Source organism: Oncorhynchus keta, chromosome 17 (assembly GCF_023373465.1).
Source record: "Oncorhynchus keta strain PuntledgeMale-10-30-2019 chromosome 17, Oket_V2, whole genome shotgun sequence".
In the NCBI taxonomy this organism is placed as follows: Eukaryota; Metazoa; Chordata; class Actinopteri; order Salmoniformes; family Salmonidae; genus Oncorhynchus; species Oncorhynchus keta.
The window spans coordinates 49051341-49073362 of NC_068437.1; the positions used below are offsets into that span (position 1 = coordinate 49051341).

At 43.4% G+C, this 22022-nt stretch overlaps 1 protein-coding gene across 2 annotated transcripts in view; it reads left to right on the forward strand.

Annotated features, from left to right (window-relative positions):
* The window catches only part of LOC118395980 (SH3 and multiple ankyrin repeat domains protein 2-like), a 176774-nt gene that overhangs the window by 21385 nt on the left and 133367 nt on the right, over positions 1 to 22022 (forward strand). Inside the window, exons 7-8 of one of the 2 annotated variants that reach the window (XM_052466318.1) lie at positions 9879 to 9995; positions 17189 to 17266. In XM_052466318.1, the coding sequence (XP_052322278.1) occupies positions 9879 to 9995; positions 17189 to 17266 (195 nt within the window). Of the gene's footprint in view, positions 1 to 9795; positions 9996 to 17188; positions 17267 to 22022 lie in introns of those variants that run through there. The other variant, XR_008066846.1, reaches the window with a different exon arrangement.

Below are 22022 nucleotides of genomic sequence, written 5' to 3' on the forward strand. Positions count from 1 at the left end.
ATCTAGTGTGCAGAACAAGACACTGCATGGAATATGTGTATGGCTCCTGAGTGTGTAGTCTATTCAGTAGTTCCCAAACTTTTTATGTTCCCGTACCCCTTCAAACATTCAACCTCCAGCTGCGTACCCCCTCTAGCACCAGGGTCAGCGCACTCTCAAATGTTGTTTTTTACCATCATTGTAAGCCTGCCACACACATACATTTTTTAAACATAGGAATGAGTGGGAGTTTTTGTCACAGGACCAGGGCACAAATAATAATAATACTCAATAATTGTACATATAAAACCTCATTTGAATAACTCACACAGGTTAATGAGAAGGGTGTGCTTGAAAGGATGCACATACCTCTATGGTGTTGGATTGTATTGGAAAGAGTCTTAAATCATTTTCCACACACAGTCTGTGCCTGTATTTAGTTTTCATGCTAATGAGAGCCGAGAATCCACTCTCACATAGGTACGTGGTTGCAAAGGGCATCAGTGTCTTAACAGCGTGATTTGCCAAGGCAAGAAACTCTGAGCGAAGCCCTATCCAGAAATCTGGCAGTGGCTTCTGATTAAATTCAATTGCACACTCAGCTCACTCAGGTGTTACGCTACATCACATTTGACATTGTCCGTAAGCTTGAGTTCATTGGCACACAAAAAAATCATACAATGATGGAAAGACCTGTGTGTTCTCCTTGTTAATGCAGACAGAAAAGAGCTCCAATTTCTTAATCCTAGCCTCAATTTTGTCCTGCACTTTGAATATAGTTGCGTAGAGTCCCTGTAATCCTAGATTCAGATCATTCAGGCGAGAAAAAACATCACCCAGAAAGGCCAGTGTGAGAAACTTGTCATCATGCAAGCGGTCAGACTAGTTTATTTTTTTATTTTTTATTTCACCTTTATTTAACCAGTTAGGCTAGTTGAGAACAAGTTCTCATTTGCAACTGCGACCTGGCCAAGATAAAGCATAGCAGTGTGAACAGACAACACCGAGTTACAAATGGAGTAAACAATTAACAAGTCAATAACACAGTAGAAAAAAAGGGGAGTCTATATACATTGTGTGCAAAAGGCATGAGAAGGTAGGCAAATAATTACAATTTTGCAGATTAACACTGGAGTGATAAATGATCAGATGGTCATGTACAGGTAGAGATATTGGTGTGCAAAAGAGCAGAAAAGTAAATAAATGAAAACAGTATGGGGATGAGGTAGGTGAAAATGGATGGGCTATTTACCAATAGACTATGTACAGCTGCAGATAGCAGATGTTTGAAGTTGGTGAGGGAGATAAAAGTCTCCAACTTCAGCGATTTTTGCAATTCGTTCCAGTCACAGGCAGCAGAGAACTGGAACGAAAGGCGGCCAAATGAGGTGTTGGCTTTAGGGATGATCAGTGAGATACACCTGCTGGAGCGCGTGCTACGGATGGGTGTTGCCATCGTGACCAGTGAACTGAGATAAGGCGGAGCTTTACCTAGCATGGACTTGTAGATGACCTGGAGCCATTGGGTCTGGCGACGAATATGTAGCGAGGGCCAGCCGACTAGAGCATACAGGTCGCAGTGGTGGGTGGTATAAGGTGCTTTAGTGACAAAACGGATGGCACTGTGATAAACTGCATCCAGTTTGCTGAGTAGAGTGTTGGAAGCAATTTTGTAGATGACATCGCCGAAGTCGAGGATCGGTAGGATAGTCAGTTTTACTAGGGTAAGTTTGGTGGCGTGAGTGAAGGAGGCTTTGTTGCGGAATAGAAAGCCGACTCTTGATTTGATTTTCGATTGGAGATGTTTGATATGAGTCTGGAAGGAGAGTTTACAGTCTAGCCAGACACCTAGGTACTTATAGATCTACACATATTCAAGGTCGGAACCATCCAGACTGGTGATGCTGGTCAGGCGTGCGGGTGCAGGTAGCGAACGGTTGAAAAGCATGCATTTGGTTTTACTAGCGTTTAAGAGCAGTTGGAGGCCACGGAAGGAGTGTTGTATGGCATTGAAGCTTGTTTGGAGGTTAGATAGCACAGTGTCCAAGGACGGGCCGGAAGTATATAGAATGGTGTCGTCTGCGTAGAGGTGGATCAGGGAATCGCCCGCAGCAAGAGCAACATCATTGATATATACAGAGAAAAGAGTCGGCCCGAGAATTGAACCCTGTGGCACCCCCATAGAGACTGCCAGAGGACCGGACAGCATGCCCTCCGATTTGACGCACTGAACTCTGTCTGCAAAGTAATTGGTGAACCAGGCAAGGCAGTCATCCGAAAAACCGAGGCTACTGAGTCTGCCGATAAGAATATGGTGATTGACAGAGTCGAAAGCCTTGGCAAGGTCGATGAAGACGGCTGCACAGTACTGTCTTTTATCGATGGCGGTTATGATATCGTTTAGTACCTTGAGCGTGGCTGAGGTGCACCCGTGACTGGCTCGGAAATCAGATTGCACAGCAGAGAAGGTACGGTGGAATTCGAGATGGTTAGTGACCTGTTTGTTGACTTGGCTTTCGAAGACCTTAGATAGGCAGGGCAGGATGGATATAGGTCTGTAACAGTTTGGGTCCAGGGTGTCTCCCCCTTTGAAGAGGGGGATGACTGCGGCAGCTTTCCAATCCTTGGGGATCTCAGACGATATGAAAGAAAGGTTGAACAGGCTGGTTATAGGGGTGGCGACAATGGCGGCGGATAGTTTCAGAAATAGAGGGTCCAGATTGTCAAGCCCAGCTGATTTGTACGGGTCCAGGTTTTGCAGCTCTTTCAGAACATCTGCTATCTGGATTTGGGTAAAGGAGAACCTGGAGAGGCTTGGGCGAGTAGCTGCGGGGGGGGCGGAGCTGTTGGCCGAGGTTGGAGTAGCCAGGCGGAAGGCATGGCCAGCCGTTGAGAAATGCTTGTTGAAGTTTTCGATAATCATGGATTTATCGGTGGTGACCGTGTTACCTAGCCTCAGTGCAGTGGGCAGCTGGGAGGAGGTGCTCTTGTTCTCCATGGACTTCACAGTGTCCCAGAACTTTTTGGAGTTGGAGCTGCAGGATGCAAACTTCTGCCTGAAGAAGCTGGCCTTAGCTTTCCTGACTGACTGCGTGTATTGGTTCCTGACTTCCATGAACAGTTACATATCGCAGGGACTATTCGATGCTATTGCAGTCCGCCACAGGATGTTTTTGTGCTGGTCGAGGGCAGTCAGGTCTGGAGTGAACCAAGGGCTATATCTGTTCTTAGTTCTGCATTTTTTGAACTGAGCATGCTTATCTAAAATGGTGAGGAAGTTACTTTTAAAGAATGACCAGGCATCCTCAACTGACGGGATGAGGTCAATGTCCTTCCAGGATACCCGGGCCAGGTCGATTAGAAAGGCCTGCTCACAGAAGTGTTTTAGGGAGCGTTTGACAGTGATGAGGGGTGGTCGTTTGACTCCGTAGCGGATACAGGCAATGAGGCAGTGATCGCTGAGATCCTGGTTGAAGACAGCGGAGGTGTATTTGGAGGGCCAGTTGGTCAGGATGACGTCTATGAGGGTGCTCTTGTTTACAGAGTTAGGGTTGTACCTGGTGGGTTCCTTGATGATTTGTGTGAGATTGAGGGCATCTAGCTTAGTTGTAGGACTGTCGGGGTGTTAAGCATATCCCAGTTTAGGTCACCTAACAGAACAAACTCTGAAGCTAGATGGGGGGCGATCAATTCACAATTGCTGTCCAGGGCACAGCTGGGAGCTGAGGGGGGTCGGTAGCAGGCGGCAACAGTGAGAGACTTATTTCTGGAGAGAGTAATTTTCAAAATTAGTAGTTCGAACTGTTTGGGTATGGACCTGGAAAGTATGACATTACTTGGCAGGCTATCTCTGCAGTAGACTGCAACTCCTCCCCCTTTGGCAGTTCTATCTTGACGGAAGATGTTATAGTTGGGTATGGAAATCTCAGAATTTTTGGTGGCCTTCCTGAGCCAGGATTCAGACACGGCAAGGACATCAGGGTCAGCAGAGTGTGCTAAAGCAGTGAGTAAAACAAACTTAGGGAGGAGGCTTCTGATGTTGACATGCATGAAACCAAGGCTTTTTCGATCACAGAAGTCAACAAATGAGGGTGCCTGGGGACATGCAGGGCCTGGGTTTACCTCCACATCACCCGCGGAACAGAGAATGAGTAGTATGAGGGTGCGGCTAAAGGCTATCAAAACTGGTCGCCTAGAGCGTTGGGGACAGAGAATAAGAGGAGCAGGTTTCTGGGCATGGTAGAATATATTCAGGGTATAATGCACAGACAGGGGTATGGTGGGGTGTGGGTACAGCGGAGGTAAGCCCAGGCACTGGGTGATGATGAGAGAGGTTGTATCTCTGGACATGCTGGTTGTAATGGGTGAGGTCACCGCATGTGTGGGGGGTGGGACAAAGGAGGTATCAGGGGTATGAAGAGTGGAACTAGGGGCTCCATTGTAAACTAAAACAATGATAACTAATCCGAACAACAGTATACAAGGCATATTGACATTTGAGAGAGACATACAGCGAGGCATACAGTAATCACAGGTGTTGAATTGGGAGAGCTAGCTAAAACAGTAGGTGAGACAACAACAGCTAATCAGCTAGCACAACAACAGCAGGTAAAATGGCGTTGACTAGGCAGAGGGAGGGTCGGATTAACTACACACAGAGCCTGAGTGCGGCTGGGGCCGACAGATAAAACATAAACAAGCAGAATGGAGTACCGTGATTAATGGACAGTCCAGCATGCATCAGCTATGTAGCTAAGTGATCAGTGTCCAGGGGGCAGCGGTGGATGGAGCAGGGAAGCTGGACTGGCGAGTGTTATCCAGGTTAAAAAAACTAACAATGACTAAATAGCTTGTAGCTAGTTAGCTGGTTAGCTTCTGGAGGTTCTTCAGTGTGTCCTAAATTTAAAAATAATAGCGATTCCGTATCACATTGGGTGAGACAGGTTACCGGAAGGTATAAACAAATAAAAAATTGAAAAGAGATAGAAAGTAAATATGGGTCCAGTGAGTGTTTGGGACGCGGCGATTCAGACGGTTAGCAGGCCTGTGCTAACAAGCTAACAGTTAGTAGGCCGGGGCTAAACAAGGTAGCAGTTAGCGGACCGGGGCTAAACAAGCTAGCAGTTAGCAGGCCGAATTAGCAAGCAAGGAGATAGCAAGGGCTAGAGAGTTGGCCTTTGGGGGACGTCGCGATGGGGTGAGTATGTTTATTCCTCTTCATGCAGTGACATCGATAGACCGGTCGTGGGTCCAGATATTGTAGCCCAGGAGTATGCTACGGTGGTAGCACAGGAGCTCTGGCCGGGCTAGCTTCAAGCTAAGCGGGTGGAAACGCTAGCCAGGAGTAATCATCCGGGGTTGCGGTTAGTTAGATAGCTAGTTGTGAAGATCCAGCTGAAAATGTTCCGTTTGCGGTGGGAATCCGGGGATAAAAAAAAAAAATGGGTCCGTTATGCTCTGGTTAGAGTCGCGTTGTTCGAACTGGCGAGAGCTTTCCGAGCTAAAGGTTAGCTGATGACCGGTTAGCTGAAGACCGCTAGCAATGTTTTGCTGACTGATAGCTGATAGTTAGCTGGCTAACTTCAGTTGAGGGGTTCCGGATCCGAAGTAAATATAAATACTTTAGGAAAAATAGCTACATTTAGTGAGGCGGGTTGCAGGAGAGTATTTAGAAGTTGAGGTTTAGCAAAATGTTTTAAAAGATATGCGAAGAAAAATATGTAAAAACGGAAAAAAAACGATATATACGATATATACAAGGGACACGACACGACAAGACGTCTTACTGCTACGCCATCTTGGAATTATGGTCAGTAAATAAACCTTTAAGCTCGTATCACAATTTTTAAAAAATATGTCAATACTTTGCCACTTGATAACCAGCGCACTTCTGTATGTTGTAAAAGCGTTACATTGTCGCCGCCCATATCATTGCATAATGCAGAAAATACACGAGAGTTCTGAGGCCTTGCTTTAACAAAATTAACCATTTTCACTGTAGTGTCCAAACGTCTTTCTGGCTGTCAGGCATTCCCTTGGCAGCAAGAGCCTCTTCTCTTCTTAAATTAAATTTTCACAGAACCGCTTGTTGCAATTTCGCTTCTTGCCTTGTTCAGATATCGGTAAGTGGACTGGAGGCAGAGCATGAAAGGGATAACAAATCCAGTTGTTTGTGTCATCCGTCTCGGTGGATGCTGCAGTGTACCCAAGTGGCGTCGGGAGCAACTGCTTGCGCGAGCATTACCACTCTACTATGTCTCCCTGTCATGGCGCCATCAGTTCAGATACCAACACATCTTGACCACCAAGTCCATTTGATGTCACACACCTGTCCAGTATTTTAAAAGTATCCACTCCTGTTGTCCTGGTTTCCAGTGGTTTGCAGAAGAGGATGTCTTCCTTAATTGACCCCCCATTAACGTAACAGACATGACTCATCCAGCTGTAATGCATAGAATTCACTGGCTTGTATGCGAAGCAGTAATTGTTTCAAAACATCTCCTACCGTGTCACTGGGCGGCATGTAGCCTAGTGGTTAGAGCGTTGGACTAGTAACGGGAAGGTTGCAAGATTGAATCTCTGAGCTGACAAGATGAAAATCTGTTGTTCTGCCCCTGAACAAGGCAGTTAACCCACTGTTCCTAGGCCGTCATTGAAAATAAGAATTTGTTCTTAACTGACTTGCCTAGATAAATAAAGGTTAAATAAAAACTGATGTGTCGTGAAACAGTGTTGTTTGATGGAGACATTGTCTGTAATGTTTTTTTTGGCCTTTTCCCCCAGAATTGTCCCAGACATATCTGCGGCAGAAAGTCCTCCACAATAGTATGGGGCTTGCCTGTCCTAGCCAATCGGTAGCTCACCATATACGATGCTTCTAGCCCCTTCTTATTAATGGTATCCTTTGCTTTTATACATGTCTTACTACTCGAAAGTCGTCTTTATTCTTGCTCAAAAACTCCTGTGGCTTATTTTTCAAATTGTCATGTTTCGTTTCTAAATGTCTGCGCAATACTGCGCAAAGGTTTCCCGTGAGAGAGTAACTGTTAATATGACTGGATGTTAATTATTTGACTAGGCTACCTGTATTTGACATTGTGTTGTTAATTTCGCTGAACACAGATGGTTTAATTTGATTTTTGGCAGGGAAACGAGGCTATTCAGGCGAGAAAAAAACCTCACCCAAATGTATGGCCCCGTTGGAAAATATAAATGTACTGTTTGAAAACGTAAAGAAATTATTATTATTATAATTTAATTTGAATTTTAATCCCATTTTGATTTGGCGTACCCCCGACGGCATTGTACTTACCCCTGGGGGAATGTGTACCCCAGTTTGAGAATACCTGGTCTATATATCATCCACGTGAACACATACCAGAATAGACTTCTCTTGCAAATCAATGACTTTCTAAATGTTTGGTTGGTCATACTTCCTATGATAGTCCCGGGTTTTGCCTTATGTAAGTTACTGTATGGATTGTTTCATTTTCTTTTGTTTTGACCTGGTCTCTGTGATGTCTTCTGTGTTTGTGTGTCAGGCGTGTAGATATGGACATTATTTGACATGGTCTCTGTGTTTGTGTGTTGGACGTGTAGATATGGACATTATTTGACATGGTCTCTGTGTTTGTGTGTCAGGCGTGTAGAAATGGACATTATTTGACATGGTCTCTGTGTTTGTGTGTCAGGGGTGTAGAAATGGACATTATTTGACATGGTCTCTGTGTTTGTATGTCAGACGTGTAGAAATGGACATTATTTGACATGGTCTCTGTGTTTGTATGTCAGACGTGTAGATATGGACATTATTTGACATGGTCTCTGTGTTTGTGTGTCAGGCGTGTAGATATGGACATTATTTGACATGGTCTCTGTGTTTGTGTGTCAGGCGTGTAGATATGGACATTATTTGACATGGTCTCTGTGTTTGTATGTCAGACGTGTAGATATGGACATTATTTGACATGGTCTCTGTGTTTGTGTGTCAGGCGTGTAGATATGGACATTATTTGACATGGTCTCTGTGTTTGTGTGTCAGGCGTGTAGATATGGACATTATTTGACATGGTCTCTGTGTTTGTGTGTTGGACGTGTAGATATGGACAATATTTGACATGGTCTCTGTGTTTGTGTGTCAGGCGTGTAGATATGGACATTATTTGACATGGTCTCTGTGTTTGTGTGTCAGGCGTGTAGATATGGACATTATTTGACATGGTCTCTGTGTTTGTGTGTCAGGCGTGTAGATATGGACATTATTTGACATGGTCTCTGTGTTTGTGTGTCAGGAGTGTAGTAATGGACATTATTTGACATGGTCTCTGTGTTTGTGTGTCAGGCGTGTAGATATGGACATTATTTGACATGGTCTCTGTGTTTGTGTGTCAGGCGTGTAGATATGGACATTATTTGACATGGTCTCTGTGTTTGTGTGTTGGACGTGTAGATATGGACAATATTTGACATGGTCTCTGTGTTTGTGTGTCAGGCGTGTAGATATGGACATTATTTGACATGGTCTCTGTGTTTGTGTGTCAGGCGTGTAGATATGGACATTATTTGACATGGTCTCTGTGTTTGTGTGTCAGGCGTGTAGATATGGACATTATTTGACATGGTCTCTGTGTTTGTGTGTCAGGCGTGTAGAAATGGACATTATTTGACATGGTCTCTGTGTTTGTGTGTCAGGCGTGTAGATATGGACATTATTTGACATGGTCTCTGTGTTTGTGTGTCAGGCGTGTAGATATGGACATTATTTGACATGGTCTCTGTGTTTGTGTGTTGGACGTGTAGATATGGACATTATTTGACATGGTCTCTGTGTTTGTGTGTCAGGCGTGTAGAAATGGACATTATTTGACATGGTCTCTGTGTTTGTGTGTCAGGCGTGTAGATATGGACATTATTTGACATGGTCTCTGTGTTTGTGTGTCAGGCGTGTAGATATGGACATTATTTGACATGGTCTCTGTGTTTGTGTGTCAGGTGTGTAGAAATGGACATTATTTGACATGGTCTCTGTGTTTGTGTGTCAGGCGTGTAGATATGGACATTATTTGACATGGTCTCTGTGTTTGTGTGTCAGGCGTGTAGATATGGACATTATTTGACATGGTCTCTGTGTTTGTGTGTTTGTGTGTCAGGCGTGTAGAAATGGACATTATTTGACATGGTCTCTGTGTTTGTGTGTCAGGCGTGTAGATATGGACATTATTTGACATGGTCTCTGTGTTTGTGTGTCAGGCGTGTAGATATGGACATTATTTGACATGGTCTCTGTGTTTGTGTGTCAGGCGTGTAGATATGGACATTATTTGACATGGTCTCTGTGTTTGTGTGTCAGGCGTGTAGAAATGGACATTATTTGACATGGTCTCTGTGTTTGTGTGTCAGGCGTGTAGATATGGACATTACTTGACATGGTCTCTGTGTTTGTGTGTCAGGCGTGTAGATATGGACATTATTTGACATGGTCTCTGTGTTTGTGTGTCAGGCGTGTAGAAATGGACATTATTTGACATGGTCTCTGTGTTTGTGTGTCAGGCGTGTAGATATGGACATTATTTGACATGGTCTCTGTGTTTGTGTGTCAGGCGTGTAGATATGGACATTATTTGACATGGTCTCTGTGTTTGTGTGTCAGGCGTGTAGATATGGACATTATTTGACATGGTCTCTGTGTTTGTGTGTCAGGCGTGTAGATATGGACATTATTTGACATGGTCTCTGTGTTTGTGTGTCAGGCGTGTAGATATGGACATTATTTGACATGGTCTCTGTGTTTGTGTGTCAGGCGTGTAGATATGGACATTATTTGACATGGTCTCTGTGTTTGTGTGTCAGGCGTGTAGATATGGACATTACTTGACATGGTCTCTGTGTTTGTGTGTCAGGCGTGTAGATATGGACATGTCCACCACCTGGAGCAGCTGTTGTTCTATGGAGCCGATATGGGTGTCATGAACGCCTCTGGAAACACGGCTCTACACATCTGTGCTCTATACAAAGAGGTAAGAGACCAGAGTTCAAATCATCAGAGCACAAACCACTAGGGCGGCACGTAGCCTAGTGGTTAAGAGCGTTTGGGCCAGTAACCCGAAAGGTTGTTGGTTCGACTACCCAAGGTGAAAAATCTGTCGATGTGCCTTTGTGCAAGGCACTGAACTCTAATTTGCTCCAGGGGTGCCTTACTGCTATGCCTGACCCTGTAAAACAACTAATTTCACTGCACATATCTGGTGTATGTAAAATAATCATCAGTCCATCTACTGTATAGAGGGGCTTTATATTGTATCATCGACTGTACAGAGGGCTTTATATTGTACCATCTACTGTACAAAGGGGTGTCAGAACGCTTTGGAAACACGGCCTGGACTTTATATTCAAATCATCAGAAAAACAAGCACCATCTACTGTACAAAGGGGCTTTATATTGTACCATCTACTGTACAAAGGGGCTTTATATTGTACCATCTACTGTACAGAGGGCCTTACTGCTTTATATTGTACCATCTACTGTACAAAGGGGCTTTATATTGTATCTACTGTACAGAGGGGCTTTATATTGCACCATCTACTGTACAAAGGGGCTTTATATTGTACCATCTACTGTACAAAGGGGCTTTATATTGTACCATCTACTGTACAGAGGGGCTTTATATTGTACCATCTACTGTACAACGGGGCTTTATATTGCACCATCTACTGTACAAAGGGGCTTTATATTGTACCATCTACTGTACAAAGGGGCTTTATATTGTACCATCTACTGTACAAAGGGGCTTTATATTGTACCATCTACTGTACAAAGGGGCTTTATATTGCACCATCTACTGTACAAAGGGGCTTTATATTGTACCATCTACTGTACAAAGGGGCTTTATATTGTACCATCTACTGTACAAAGGGGCTTTATATTGTACCATCTACTGTACAAAGGGGCTTTATATTGTACCATCTACTGTACAAAGGGGCTTTATATTGTACCATCTACTGTACAAAGGGGCTTTATATTGTACCATCTACTGTACAAAGGGGCTTTATATTGTACCATCTACTGTACAAAGGGGCTTTATATTGTACCATCTACTGTACAAAGGGGCTTTATATTGTACCATCTACTGTACAGAGGGGCTTTATATTGTACCATCTACTGTACAGAGGGGCTTTATATTGTACCATCTACTGTACAGAGGGGCTTTATATTGTATCATCTACTGTACAGAGGGGCTTTATATTGCGCCATCTACTGTACAAAGGGGCTTTATATTGTACCATCTACTGTACAAAGGGGCTTTATATTGTACCATCTACTGTACAAAGGGGCTTTATATTGCACCATCTACTGTACAAAGGGGCTTTATATTGTACCATCTACTGTACAGAGGGGCTTTATATTGTATCATCTACTGTACAAAGGGGCTTTATATTGTACCATATACTGTACAGAGGGGCTTTATATTGCACCATCTACTGTACAGAGGGGCTTTATATTGTACCATCTACTGTACAGAGGGGCTTTATATTGTACCATCTACTGTACAGAGGGGCTTTATATTGTACCATATACTGTACAGAGGGGCTTTATATTGCACCATCTACTGTACAGAGGGGCTTTATATTGTACCATCTACTGTACAGAGGGGCTGTTCCACTGGATGTCATAAGGTGAATGCACCAATTTGTAAGTCGCTCTGGATAAGAGCGTCTGCTAAATGACTTAAATGTAAATGTAAATGTACCACCTACTGTACAAAGGGGCTTTATATTGTACCATCTACTGTACAAAGGGGCTTTATATTGTACCATCTACTGTACAAAGGGGCTTTATATTGTACCATATACTGTACAGAGGGGCTTTATATTGCACCATCTACTGTACAGAGGGGCTTTAAAACGTTTTGTGCAATCATCGCCTGACACTAATTAGCATAACACAATAGACATAAATCTTCCTAGAAAATCTTCCTATTCATGAAAATCACAAGTGAAATATATTGGAACACAGCTTAGCCTTTTGTTAATCACCCTGTCATCTCAGATTTTCAAAATGTGCTTTACAGCCAAAGCTAGACAAGCATTTGTGTAAGTTTATCACAGACTAGCATAGCATTATGCCTTGCTAGCAGCAGGCAACCTTGCCACGAAAATCAGAAAAGCAATAAAATTAAATTGTTTACCTTTGATGAACTTCGGATGTTTTCACTCACGAGACTCCCAGGGAGATAGCCAAAGTTAATTTTTTCCCAAAATATTATTTTTGTAGGCGAAATAGCTCCGTTTGTTCTTCACCTTTGGCTGAGAAATCGGCCGGAAATTGCAGTCACGAAAACGGCAAAAAATATTCCAAATTAGCTCCATAATATCGACAGACACATGGCAAACGTTGTTCATAAACAATCCTCAAGGTGTTTTTCTAATATCTATTCAACAATTATTTTTTCAGTAGGACCGATTGGAGTAATGGCGAGAGTCACCCTGGGAGCCATCATGTGACCACTTACGCAATGTAGCCGCCTACAGCTATTCTTCAACATAAATGCGTAAAACTACGTCACAATGCTGTAGACACCTTGGTGAATACGTAGAAAGCGTAAGCTCGTTGATGGTACATTCACAGCTCAATAGGGACTCATTGGAACGCAGCGCTTTCAAAATATGGGGCACTTCCGGATTGGATTTTTCTCAGGCTTTCGCCTGCAACATCAGTTCTGTTATACTCACAGACAATATCTTTACAGTTTTGGAAACGTTAGAGTGTTTTCTATCCAAAGCTGTCAATTATATGCATATTCTAGCATCTTGTCCTTGTCTTGATATACTAGTACATTGTATTGATATACTAGTACATTGTATTGGTATACTAGAACATTATGTCGATTTACCAGTACATTGTATTGGTGTACATTATAATGGTATACTAGTACTTTGTACTGGTTTACTAGTACATTGTATTTGTATACTAGTACATTAGGCCCATAGTAAACAGGGCTGTGGTTAATTATGTTTGAATTTGGTCAAATCAGCAAGTATACCGATTCACTGAATTGAAATGGAATTGACCCCAATCTTGATTGTGTTATTAGCAAGGGGTTAGCAAGCAATTACGATTAATAAATATCCTGTTGATTCTTCACATGGGTAAAGATTGACTGGATACACTGATGAGAATCAATCTGAGGTGGACACATCCTGGGGAACACATCCTCAGGGAATACATCCTCAGGGAATAAATCCTGAGAGAATACATCCTGGGGGAACACATCCCGGGGAACAAATCCCGGGGGAACACTTCCTGGGGAACACATCCCGGGGGAATACATCCTCAGGGAATACATCCTGAGAGAATACATCCTGGGGAACACATACATCCTCAGGGAATACATCCTGGGGGAACACTTCCTGGGGAACACATCCCGGGGGAATACATCCTCAGGGAATACATCCTGAGAGAATACATCCCGGGGGAACACATCCCGGGGGAATACATCCTCAGGGAATACATCCTGAGAGAATACATCCTGGGGGAACACATCCTCAGGGAATACATCCTGAGAGAATACATCCTGGGGGAACACATCCTCAGGGAATACATCCTGAGAGAATACATCCTGGGGAACACATCCTCAGGGAATACATCCTGAGAGAATACATCCTGGGGGAACACATCCCGGGGAACAAATCCCGGGGAATACATCCTGAGAGAATACATCCTGGGGGAACACATCCTCAGGGAATACATCCTGAGAGAATACATCCCGGGGGAATACATCCTGAGAGAATACATCCCGGGGAACACATCCCGGGGGAACACATCCTGAGAGAATACATCCCGGGGAATACATCCTGAGAGAATACATCCACATCCTGGGGAACACATCCCGGGGGAACACATCCTGAGGGAACACATCCCGGGGGAATACATCCCGGGGGAACACATCCTGAGAGAATACATCCCGGGGAACACATCCCGGGGGAATACATCCTGAGAGAATACATCCTGGGGAACACATCCTGAGGGAATACATCCCGGGGAACACATCCCGGGGGAACACATCCTGAGAGAATACATCCCGGGGAACACATCCTGAGAGAATACATCCCGGGGAACACATCCCGGGGGAACACATCCCGGGGGAACACATCCTGAGAGAATACATCCCGGGGAACACATCCCGGGGGAACACATCCTGAGAGAATACATCCCGGGGGAACACATCCCGGGGGAATACATCCTGAGAGAATACATCCTGGGGGAACACATCCCAGGGGAACACATCCTGTCCTGAGGGAACACATCCCGGTGGAACACATCCTGAGGGAACACATCCCGGGGGAATACATCCTGAGAGAATACATCCCGGGGAACACATCCTCGGGGAACACATCCTGAGAGAATACATCCCGGGGGAACACATCCTGAGGGAACACATCCCGGCAGAACACATCCTGGGGGAACACATCCTGAGGGAATACATCCTGGGGGAACACATCCCAGGGGAACACATCCTGTCCTGAGGGAACACATCCCGGCGGAATACATCCTGAGGGAACACATCCTGAGGGAACACATCCCGGGGAACACATCCTGGGGGAACACATCCTGAGGGAACACATCCTGGGGGAACATATCCTGGGGGAACACATCCTGGGGGAACACAAGACAATATGGTCTTAACATCAATGGCTATGATTTCTAGTTTAAAACCACAGTAATCAATATTTAGACGGCTCAATGTAGTTTAAATGTTAATGACAGTTTCCACTGTCATATGAATCCCAGAGCCAACAAGGCACTTAACCCTAATTGCTCTTGGGTCGCTGTTAATAACGGCTGACCATGGCTGTGACCCCACTATACGAGGGTGTGTTAGGGGGAGTCGGGATATCGAATAAACACATGTCCATTTCACACATGGGTGTAATACACACTACATGTTTGAAACAGGACAAATACAAGCACTCACCAAATAATAATAATAATTATACACACACACATTTGTAAGATGGTGATTTGAACATGGGATGTGTGTGTGAGATATCTCTCCGGTTGTCTGTAGGGGTCAATGCTCCCATTAGCTATGGCATAGATCATTAAGCCTTTCTTCACGCTGTGCTCTCTCTGCTACAATTATTCACACAGAGAGAGAGAGAGAGAGAGCGAGAGAGAGAGAGCAAGAGAGAGAGAGCAAGAGAGAGAGAGAGAGAGAGAGAGAGAGAGAGAGAGAGAGAGAGAGAGAGAGAGAGAGAGAGAGAGAGAGAGAGAGAGAGAGAGAGAGAGAGAAGAGAGAGAGAGAGCAAGAGAGAGAGAGAGCAAGAGAGAGAGAGAGAGAGAGAGAGAGAGAGAGCAAGAGAGAGAGCGAGAGAGAGAGAGAGAGAGAGAGAGAGAGAGAGAGAGAGAGAGAGACAGGGAGGGATAACTTCCTCTCTCTGGGTTTGCTGTTGTGTAATCTCTTCCCTCGACTGCTCTGCTCCTACAGGCTGGGTTTATTTCCCTGGCTTACTGATTAGATGCCCTTTTGCATGACAGCTTTAGTGTGATCTAATGACTACAATGACAGCCACTAGGAGGAATGAACTTCACTGATTTAACCTTTTTGAATATCAGTCTGATTTGTGTGGGTTGGGGCTTGTACACGTAATATTATTATTGTAGATATCTGCCACATACTAGTGGCAGTAGAATTTAATAAGAGCAAGTAGGAGGAGGATGAGCTCGAACATTGGTGTGTGTGTGTGTGTGTGTGTGTGTGTGTGTGTGTGTGTGTGTGTGTGTGTGTGTGTGTGTGTGTGTGTGTGTGTGTGTGTGTGTGTGTGTGTGTGTGTGTGTGTGTGTGTGTGTGTGTGTGTGTGTGTCTGTGTGTCTGTGTGTGTGTGTGCAGGCACTGTGTGTATGTATGTGTGTATGAGCAAGCACTGTTTGTGCATGGGCGTGTGCGTGCGTGTGTACCTGAATGTATGTGTGTGTGTGGGCCCGCGCGCCTGTATGTGTGTGTTCACATGCACGTGAATGTGTGTGTGTGTTTGTAGTGGTGTTTCCGTGGGTGGGCTGCTGAATCCAGCTAACAGCAGGCTGAGGCGGGCTGCAGTGCCACAGACAGTTACCAGAGGCTGATTCTCTCTTGATTTTCTCACCGAGCTTCACACTACATGTTTTCACTGCACTGAGATCCTTTCTGGAGAGCTGAGGGAGAGGCCTTGCTTTACCTGGAACATAGACACGGCATCATCAGACACACAGGACAGGGTGAGCTCTAGCTCCAGCAATGATACGTTCTGGAATGTTCTGGAATCAATTAAGTTCCAGAATGTTCTGGATTAGTTTATGGAATGTTTAGTTCTGGAATGTTCTAGAATCGGTGCTAGATTAGTTGATGGAATGTTCAGTTCTGGAATGTTCTAGAATCAGAGCTAGAATAGTTGATGGAATGTTCAGTTCTAGAATGTTCCAGAATCGGTGCTAGATTAGTTGATGGATTGTTCAGTTCTGGAATGTTCTAGAATCAGAGCTAGAATAGTTGATGGAATGTTCAGTTCTGGAATGTTCTAGAATCACTTAAGTTATAGAATGTTCTGGAATCAGTTCTAGATTAGTTGATGGAATGTTCAGTTCTGGAATGTTCTAGAATCGGTGCTAGATCAGTTGATGGAATGGAATGCTTGATCAAGATGGTTTTCTGGTTTTCTCTCTCGTTAAAGGGGTTCGGAGAATTACAGAGTAATAACAAACAGTAGCAGGCAGCAGAGAGAGAGAGAGAGAAAGAGCGAGAGAAAGAGCGAGAGAGAGAGAGAGAGAGAGAGAGAGAGAGAGAGAGAGAGAGAGAGAGAGAGAGAGAGAGAGAGAGAGAGAGAGAGAGAGAGAGAGAGAGAGAGAGAGAGAGAGAGAGAGAGAGAGAGAGAGAGAGAGAGAGAGAGAGAGAGAGAGAGAGAGAGAGAGAGAGAGAGAGAGAGAGAGAAAGGGGACAGAGAAGGAGACAAAGAGGCAGATAGAGAGGGAGAGAGACAGGGAGACAGTTAGTTTATTTCACTTTTATATATTATCTTCCTCACTTGCTTTGGCAATGTTAACATATGTTTCCCATGCCAATAAAGCCCCTTGAATTGAATTGACAGAGAGGGAGACAGAGAGAGCAATGGCGTTGAAATAAATGAGGTCCTGGTCTTACTCTGTTCCCCCTTCTCTTTTCCTTTGGTCCTCCCTAAGGAACACTGTGCCAGAGTACTGCTTGTTCGTGGTGCCAACAAGGAAGTGAAGAACTACAGAAGCCAAACACCATTCCAGGTATGGACTGATTGACACCTCTAACATTTACTGCTCACAGTACAGGCTTGCTGTAAAACGTAGATCACTACATTCCATTCTCCATACTAGCATGCCACTTGCAATGCATACCCAATCCATTGCTTCGTTCTTCAAAGGGGTATGGTATAAAACGGTCATTCATTAAGCTTCTCAGATGAATTACATCAGTAGAGAGCTACATGTGTAGTATTTTAATTTGAGACAGTTTTCGACAGCAGGAAAATAATCCTGCAACAACAGGAAATGTGAATTATTATGTGGATTATAATTAATGGATATTTTTTTTGTAGGGGTTGATACATTTTTCTTTAGGGGCAAATCAAGTCTGACATTTTAAAGTCTTTTTAAACCTTGAATACACTACAAGTTTGCATTTCTCAGCAACAAAAGAGATTCTACATCTGTAGTGTAGTATGTGATACCTTTAGATGCTTGTAGTGGTGAAGCTTCATAACATTGCAACCCTTCCTTTTGTTTCTTTGCAGTAGTATTTTGGCAAGCAGATCAGTCTCCATCTGTGTGTTTTCAGTCAAGTCTTGTTCACGTGTGGTTTTAAAAGGGAAAAGCAAGATGGTACACACAGAATGAGCGTATTTTTAGGTTGTTAAACAAAGCTGTTTAAGAGTCAATGGTTCCTTATTTGGCAGGCTTTTATGTAAGACATCCCTCTCTCTGAACAAACAGTCAATGGTTCTGGGAGAAATGTTCATGTTTATATGCATGTGTCAGCATTCCACAGTGTTCTGAACTCCAACTACCAATTAGTCATAATGGAGGTGTGATGCATTTAGGGGGTTGAAGTCAGAAGGGGTATGGATACTGAATAGCTTCCTAGCTGTAGTTGACTATATTTTCTCCTTTTCCTATTCATCATCCCTACCCTGTTAACCATCATCTTTTAATGCAGATAATTTCATATCCCACCAATAATTAAACTGTGAATTCACACAAATTGTTTTGACCCATTTTTTATTGGCAGCAGGCCTACACAGCTGCTATTTAAATAACACGGTGAAATAACAACTACTGCACGGGGTTCATTATTATCAAGCACATAAATCATTTTTATTCTGTGAGAGTCTCCCTTTGTGACGTGTTTATGGTTCAAAGTTGAACATCTTCCACCAAATCTCATCTTTACCTCCTCATGCTCTCGTAGCAGTCTGACATCTAAACTCCTCTGCTTTAGTCTGAGCTCAGTTACTCTAAACTCCTCTGCTTTAGTCTGAACTCCTCAGTTACTCTAAACTCCTCTGCTTTAGTCTGAACTCCTCAGTTACTCTAAACTCCTCTGCTTTAGTCTGAACACCTCAGTTACTCTAAACTCATTTGCTTTAGTCTGATCCCCAGCTGAGCCAACTGTCTTCTCTTGCATCATGTAGGAGTCAGTGGAGTGGTGCTGTTTATATAATGTACACTTCCACTGAGTGCTGATGCATCCTCTAATTCTCTCTATTATTCATCCATCCCTTCACACTTAAAATACTTAAAATAAAATGATGTTTCCTGCCTCAATTACTCTTTAATTACAGCTCATTTGAAGGGGGCCATAAACCGCATTCACCTCATCCAATCAAATTCTGATTAAGTTTGCCCAGTTAGGCAGCCATCTGCTGACTGATGGTGGCAAATTAAGTGCTGAGACTCAGCATGTGCCCTAAATGCACCCTATTCCCTATATAGTGCACTATGGGCCCTGGTCACAAGTAGTGCACTATAGAGGGAATAGAGTGCCATTTGGGATATACACACTGATTCAGAGGAAATTGGAGCACTTCAATTCGTGCTCCTCTTTCCTGACCCATTTTCATCCCAACATCACATCCTGTCTCACTTCTAGTACACCCAGACATCATACTTCACCTCACCTCAGTATGGTTAGGGACCAGGTAAACCTTCCCTGGCTCAAATCCTTCCTTCCTCATGCCCCTCTCAACTCTCTCTCTCTCTCTCTCTCTCTCTCTCTCTCTCTCTCTCTCTCTCTCTCTCTCTCTCTCTCTCTCTCTCTCTCTCTCTCTCTCTCTCTCTTTCAATTCAATTTCAATTCAAGGGGCTTTATTGGCATTGGAAACATTTGTGACTCACTACCTGGATTCGGTCTTATGTAGCAAAATTTGAAATTGGATAAAAGTAGAGACTCAGAGCTGCAGAATGATATTGTATACACTGCATTTTAGCTAATGAGCCAGCCAGCTACCATTATCTTGTTAAACAACAATGAACGTATTGCCAAAATCATGTCGTTACTACCCTACATGAATCTGCTGCGAGCTAACCAACCAGGTTCAATGTTAGTTAGCTACCATTAGGCTCTAACTAGAAAGCAAGTGGATCTGGGATACGAATAATAACTTCATACACATAACGTTAGCTAGGGATCCAGCCAGCTAATGTTAGCTAGCTAGCTAACAGTATGTTTTAGCTTGAAATCAAATCCACTTTCTGTCAAAATTAGAAATGTGTAATATCTGAAAATATAGCTAGCTAAAGCTAGACTATCTTACCCGTTTAAATCATTATGCATGATAGACGCGTCTCCCTGTCACGGATGCCTTGCCACGATTGCCCTTAATTTGAAGATGTAATCCGGAGACAGGGGTTTTCTCCATCTCTTTAGCTATCATACTGTAATTACACTGATTTCAAAACTCGATCCTCCAGAAGGTGGAGAGTAACATTTATGCAGCTCCACCCCACAATGCTTTTTTAAAAGCCACGTTCGACAGGATTACCAACACAGATTGACCAGCTGAAATAGACAGAAGCAGATGGCTTCTGATGATGAAGTCATCTCTCGGCATGTCAAACCCACTCATTATCTCAGCCAATCATGGCCAGTGTGAAGGTTGCTGACTTTTTCTGTGTCTTAATGAACAAGGCTCGTAATTTAACAATATTATTGCACACAAATTTTTTATTAAGGCACATGAAAGTTCCCATGTTCCAGAAGGCATTTCTGCCCAAAAACACATTTAAAAATGTTTTATTCAAAAAACGTTAAAATGGCTCTCCTGTGGAGTCGTGACGACATACGCCTAGTTTCCTGAAACGGGTCACATATGTTTACATTGCCAAAGCAAGTGAAATTGATAAACAAAAATGAAATAAACATAAAAAGAATAAAGACATTTCAAATGTCATATTATGTCTATATACAGTGTTGTAAAGTAAAAATGGGAAAATAAATAAATGTAAGCAGTTGATGTTATTCTTCAATAACACAGACCCCAAAGCAAATTAGGGGGAGAAAAATACATGAATTCATAGAAAACAAATCATAGTTGTTATGCTGGAAAGCGGATGGTAGATGTTTATTCTTCCCTGTTCTCAGTGTTTTCTCTGCTGAACAAAGAGAAAGGATGTAGTTTATACCCAAGCTTAGCCTGTGGTTGACCAATTAGAATTCCTTGCAGAAAAATTAGGCCAATGGTTGAATACTATGTATCCCATTTCAGGCTCAATGTATAGACAATTTGGTCCAATGAGAACTTGCCGCATGTAGCTGTGAGTCCAGGACTGGAACCCCTTCATAGACTCTAAACAGATGCTGAACTGAAAAACGACCCATGTCCGTGACCCATTAATCTTCAGTTCCCCATGACTCGAAAAATGTCCATTGATCGTTTATTCCCCGCATTGTGTATTTATCTTTGAATATTCTTACCTAAACATAAATATGGGTTGTATTTACAATGGTGTTTGTTCTTCACTGGTTTCCCTTTTCTTGCGGCAACAGGACACAAATATTGCTGCTGTGATGGCACACTGTGAAGTGTCACCCAGTAGATATGGGAGATTATCAAAATTGGGTTTGTTTTCGAATTATCTGTGGGTCTGTGTAATCTGAGGGAAATATGTGTCTCTAATATGGTCATACATTGGGCAGGAGGTTAGGAAGTGCAGCTCAGTTTCCATCTCATTTTGTGGGCAGTGTGCACATAGCCTGTCTTCCTTTGAGAGTCATGTCTGTCTACGGCAGCCTTTCTCAATAGCAAGGCTAAGCTCACTGAGTCTGTACATAGTCAAAGCTTTCCTTAAATTTGGGTCAGTCACAGTGGTCAGGTATTCTGCCACTGTGTACTCTCTGTTCAGGGCCAAATAGCATTCTAGTTTGCTCTGTTTTTTTGTTAATTCTTTCCAATGTTTCAAGTAATTATCTTTTTGTTTTCTCATGATTTGCTTGGGTCTAATTGTGCTGCTGTCCTGGGGCTCTATGGGGTGTGTTTGTGTTTGTGAACAGAGCCCCAGGACCAGCTTGCTTAGGGGACTCTTCTCCAGGTTCATCTTTCTGTAGGTGATGGCTTTGTTATGGAAGGTGTGGGAATTGCTTCCTTTTAGGTGGTTGTAGAATTTAACATCTCTTTTCTGGATTTTGATAATTAGTGGGTATTGACCTAATTCTGGTCTGCATGTATTATTTGGTGTTCTACGTTGTACACGGAGGATATTCTTGCAGAATTATGCATGCAGAGTCTCAATTTGGTATTTGTCCCATTTTGTGAAATCTTGGTGGGTGAGTGGACCCCAGACCTCACAACCATAAAGGGCAATGGGCTTTATGACTGATTCAAGTTTTTTTAGCCAGATCCTAATTGGTATGTTGAATTTTATGTTCCTTTTGATGGCATAGAATGCCCTTCTTGCCTTGTCTCTCAGATCGTTCACAGTTTTGTGGAGGTTACCTGTGGCGCTGATGTTTAGGCCAAGGTATGTATAGTTTTTTGTGTGCTCTAGA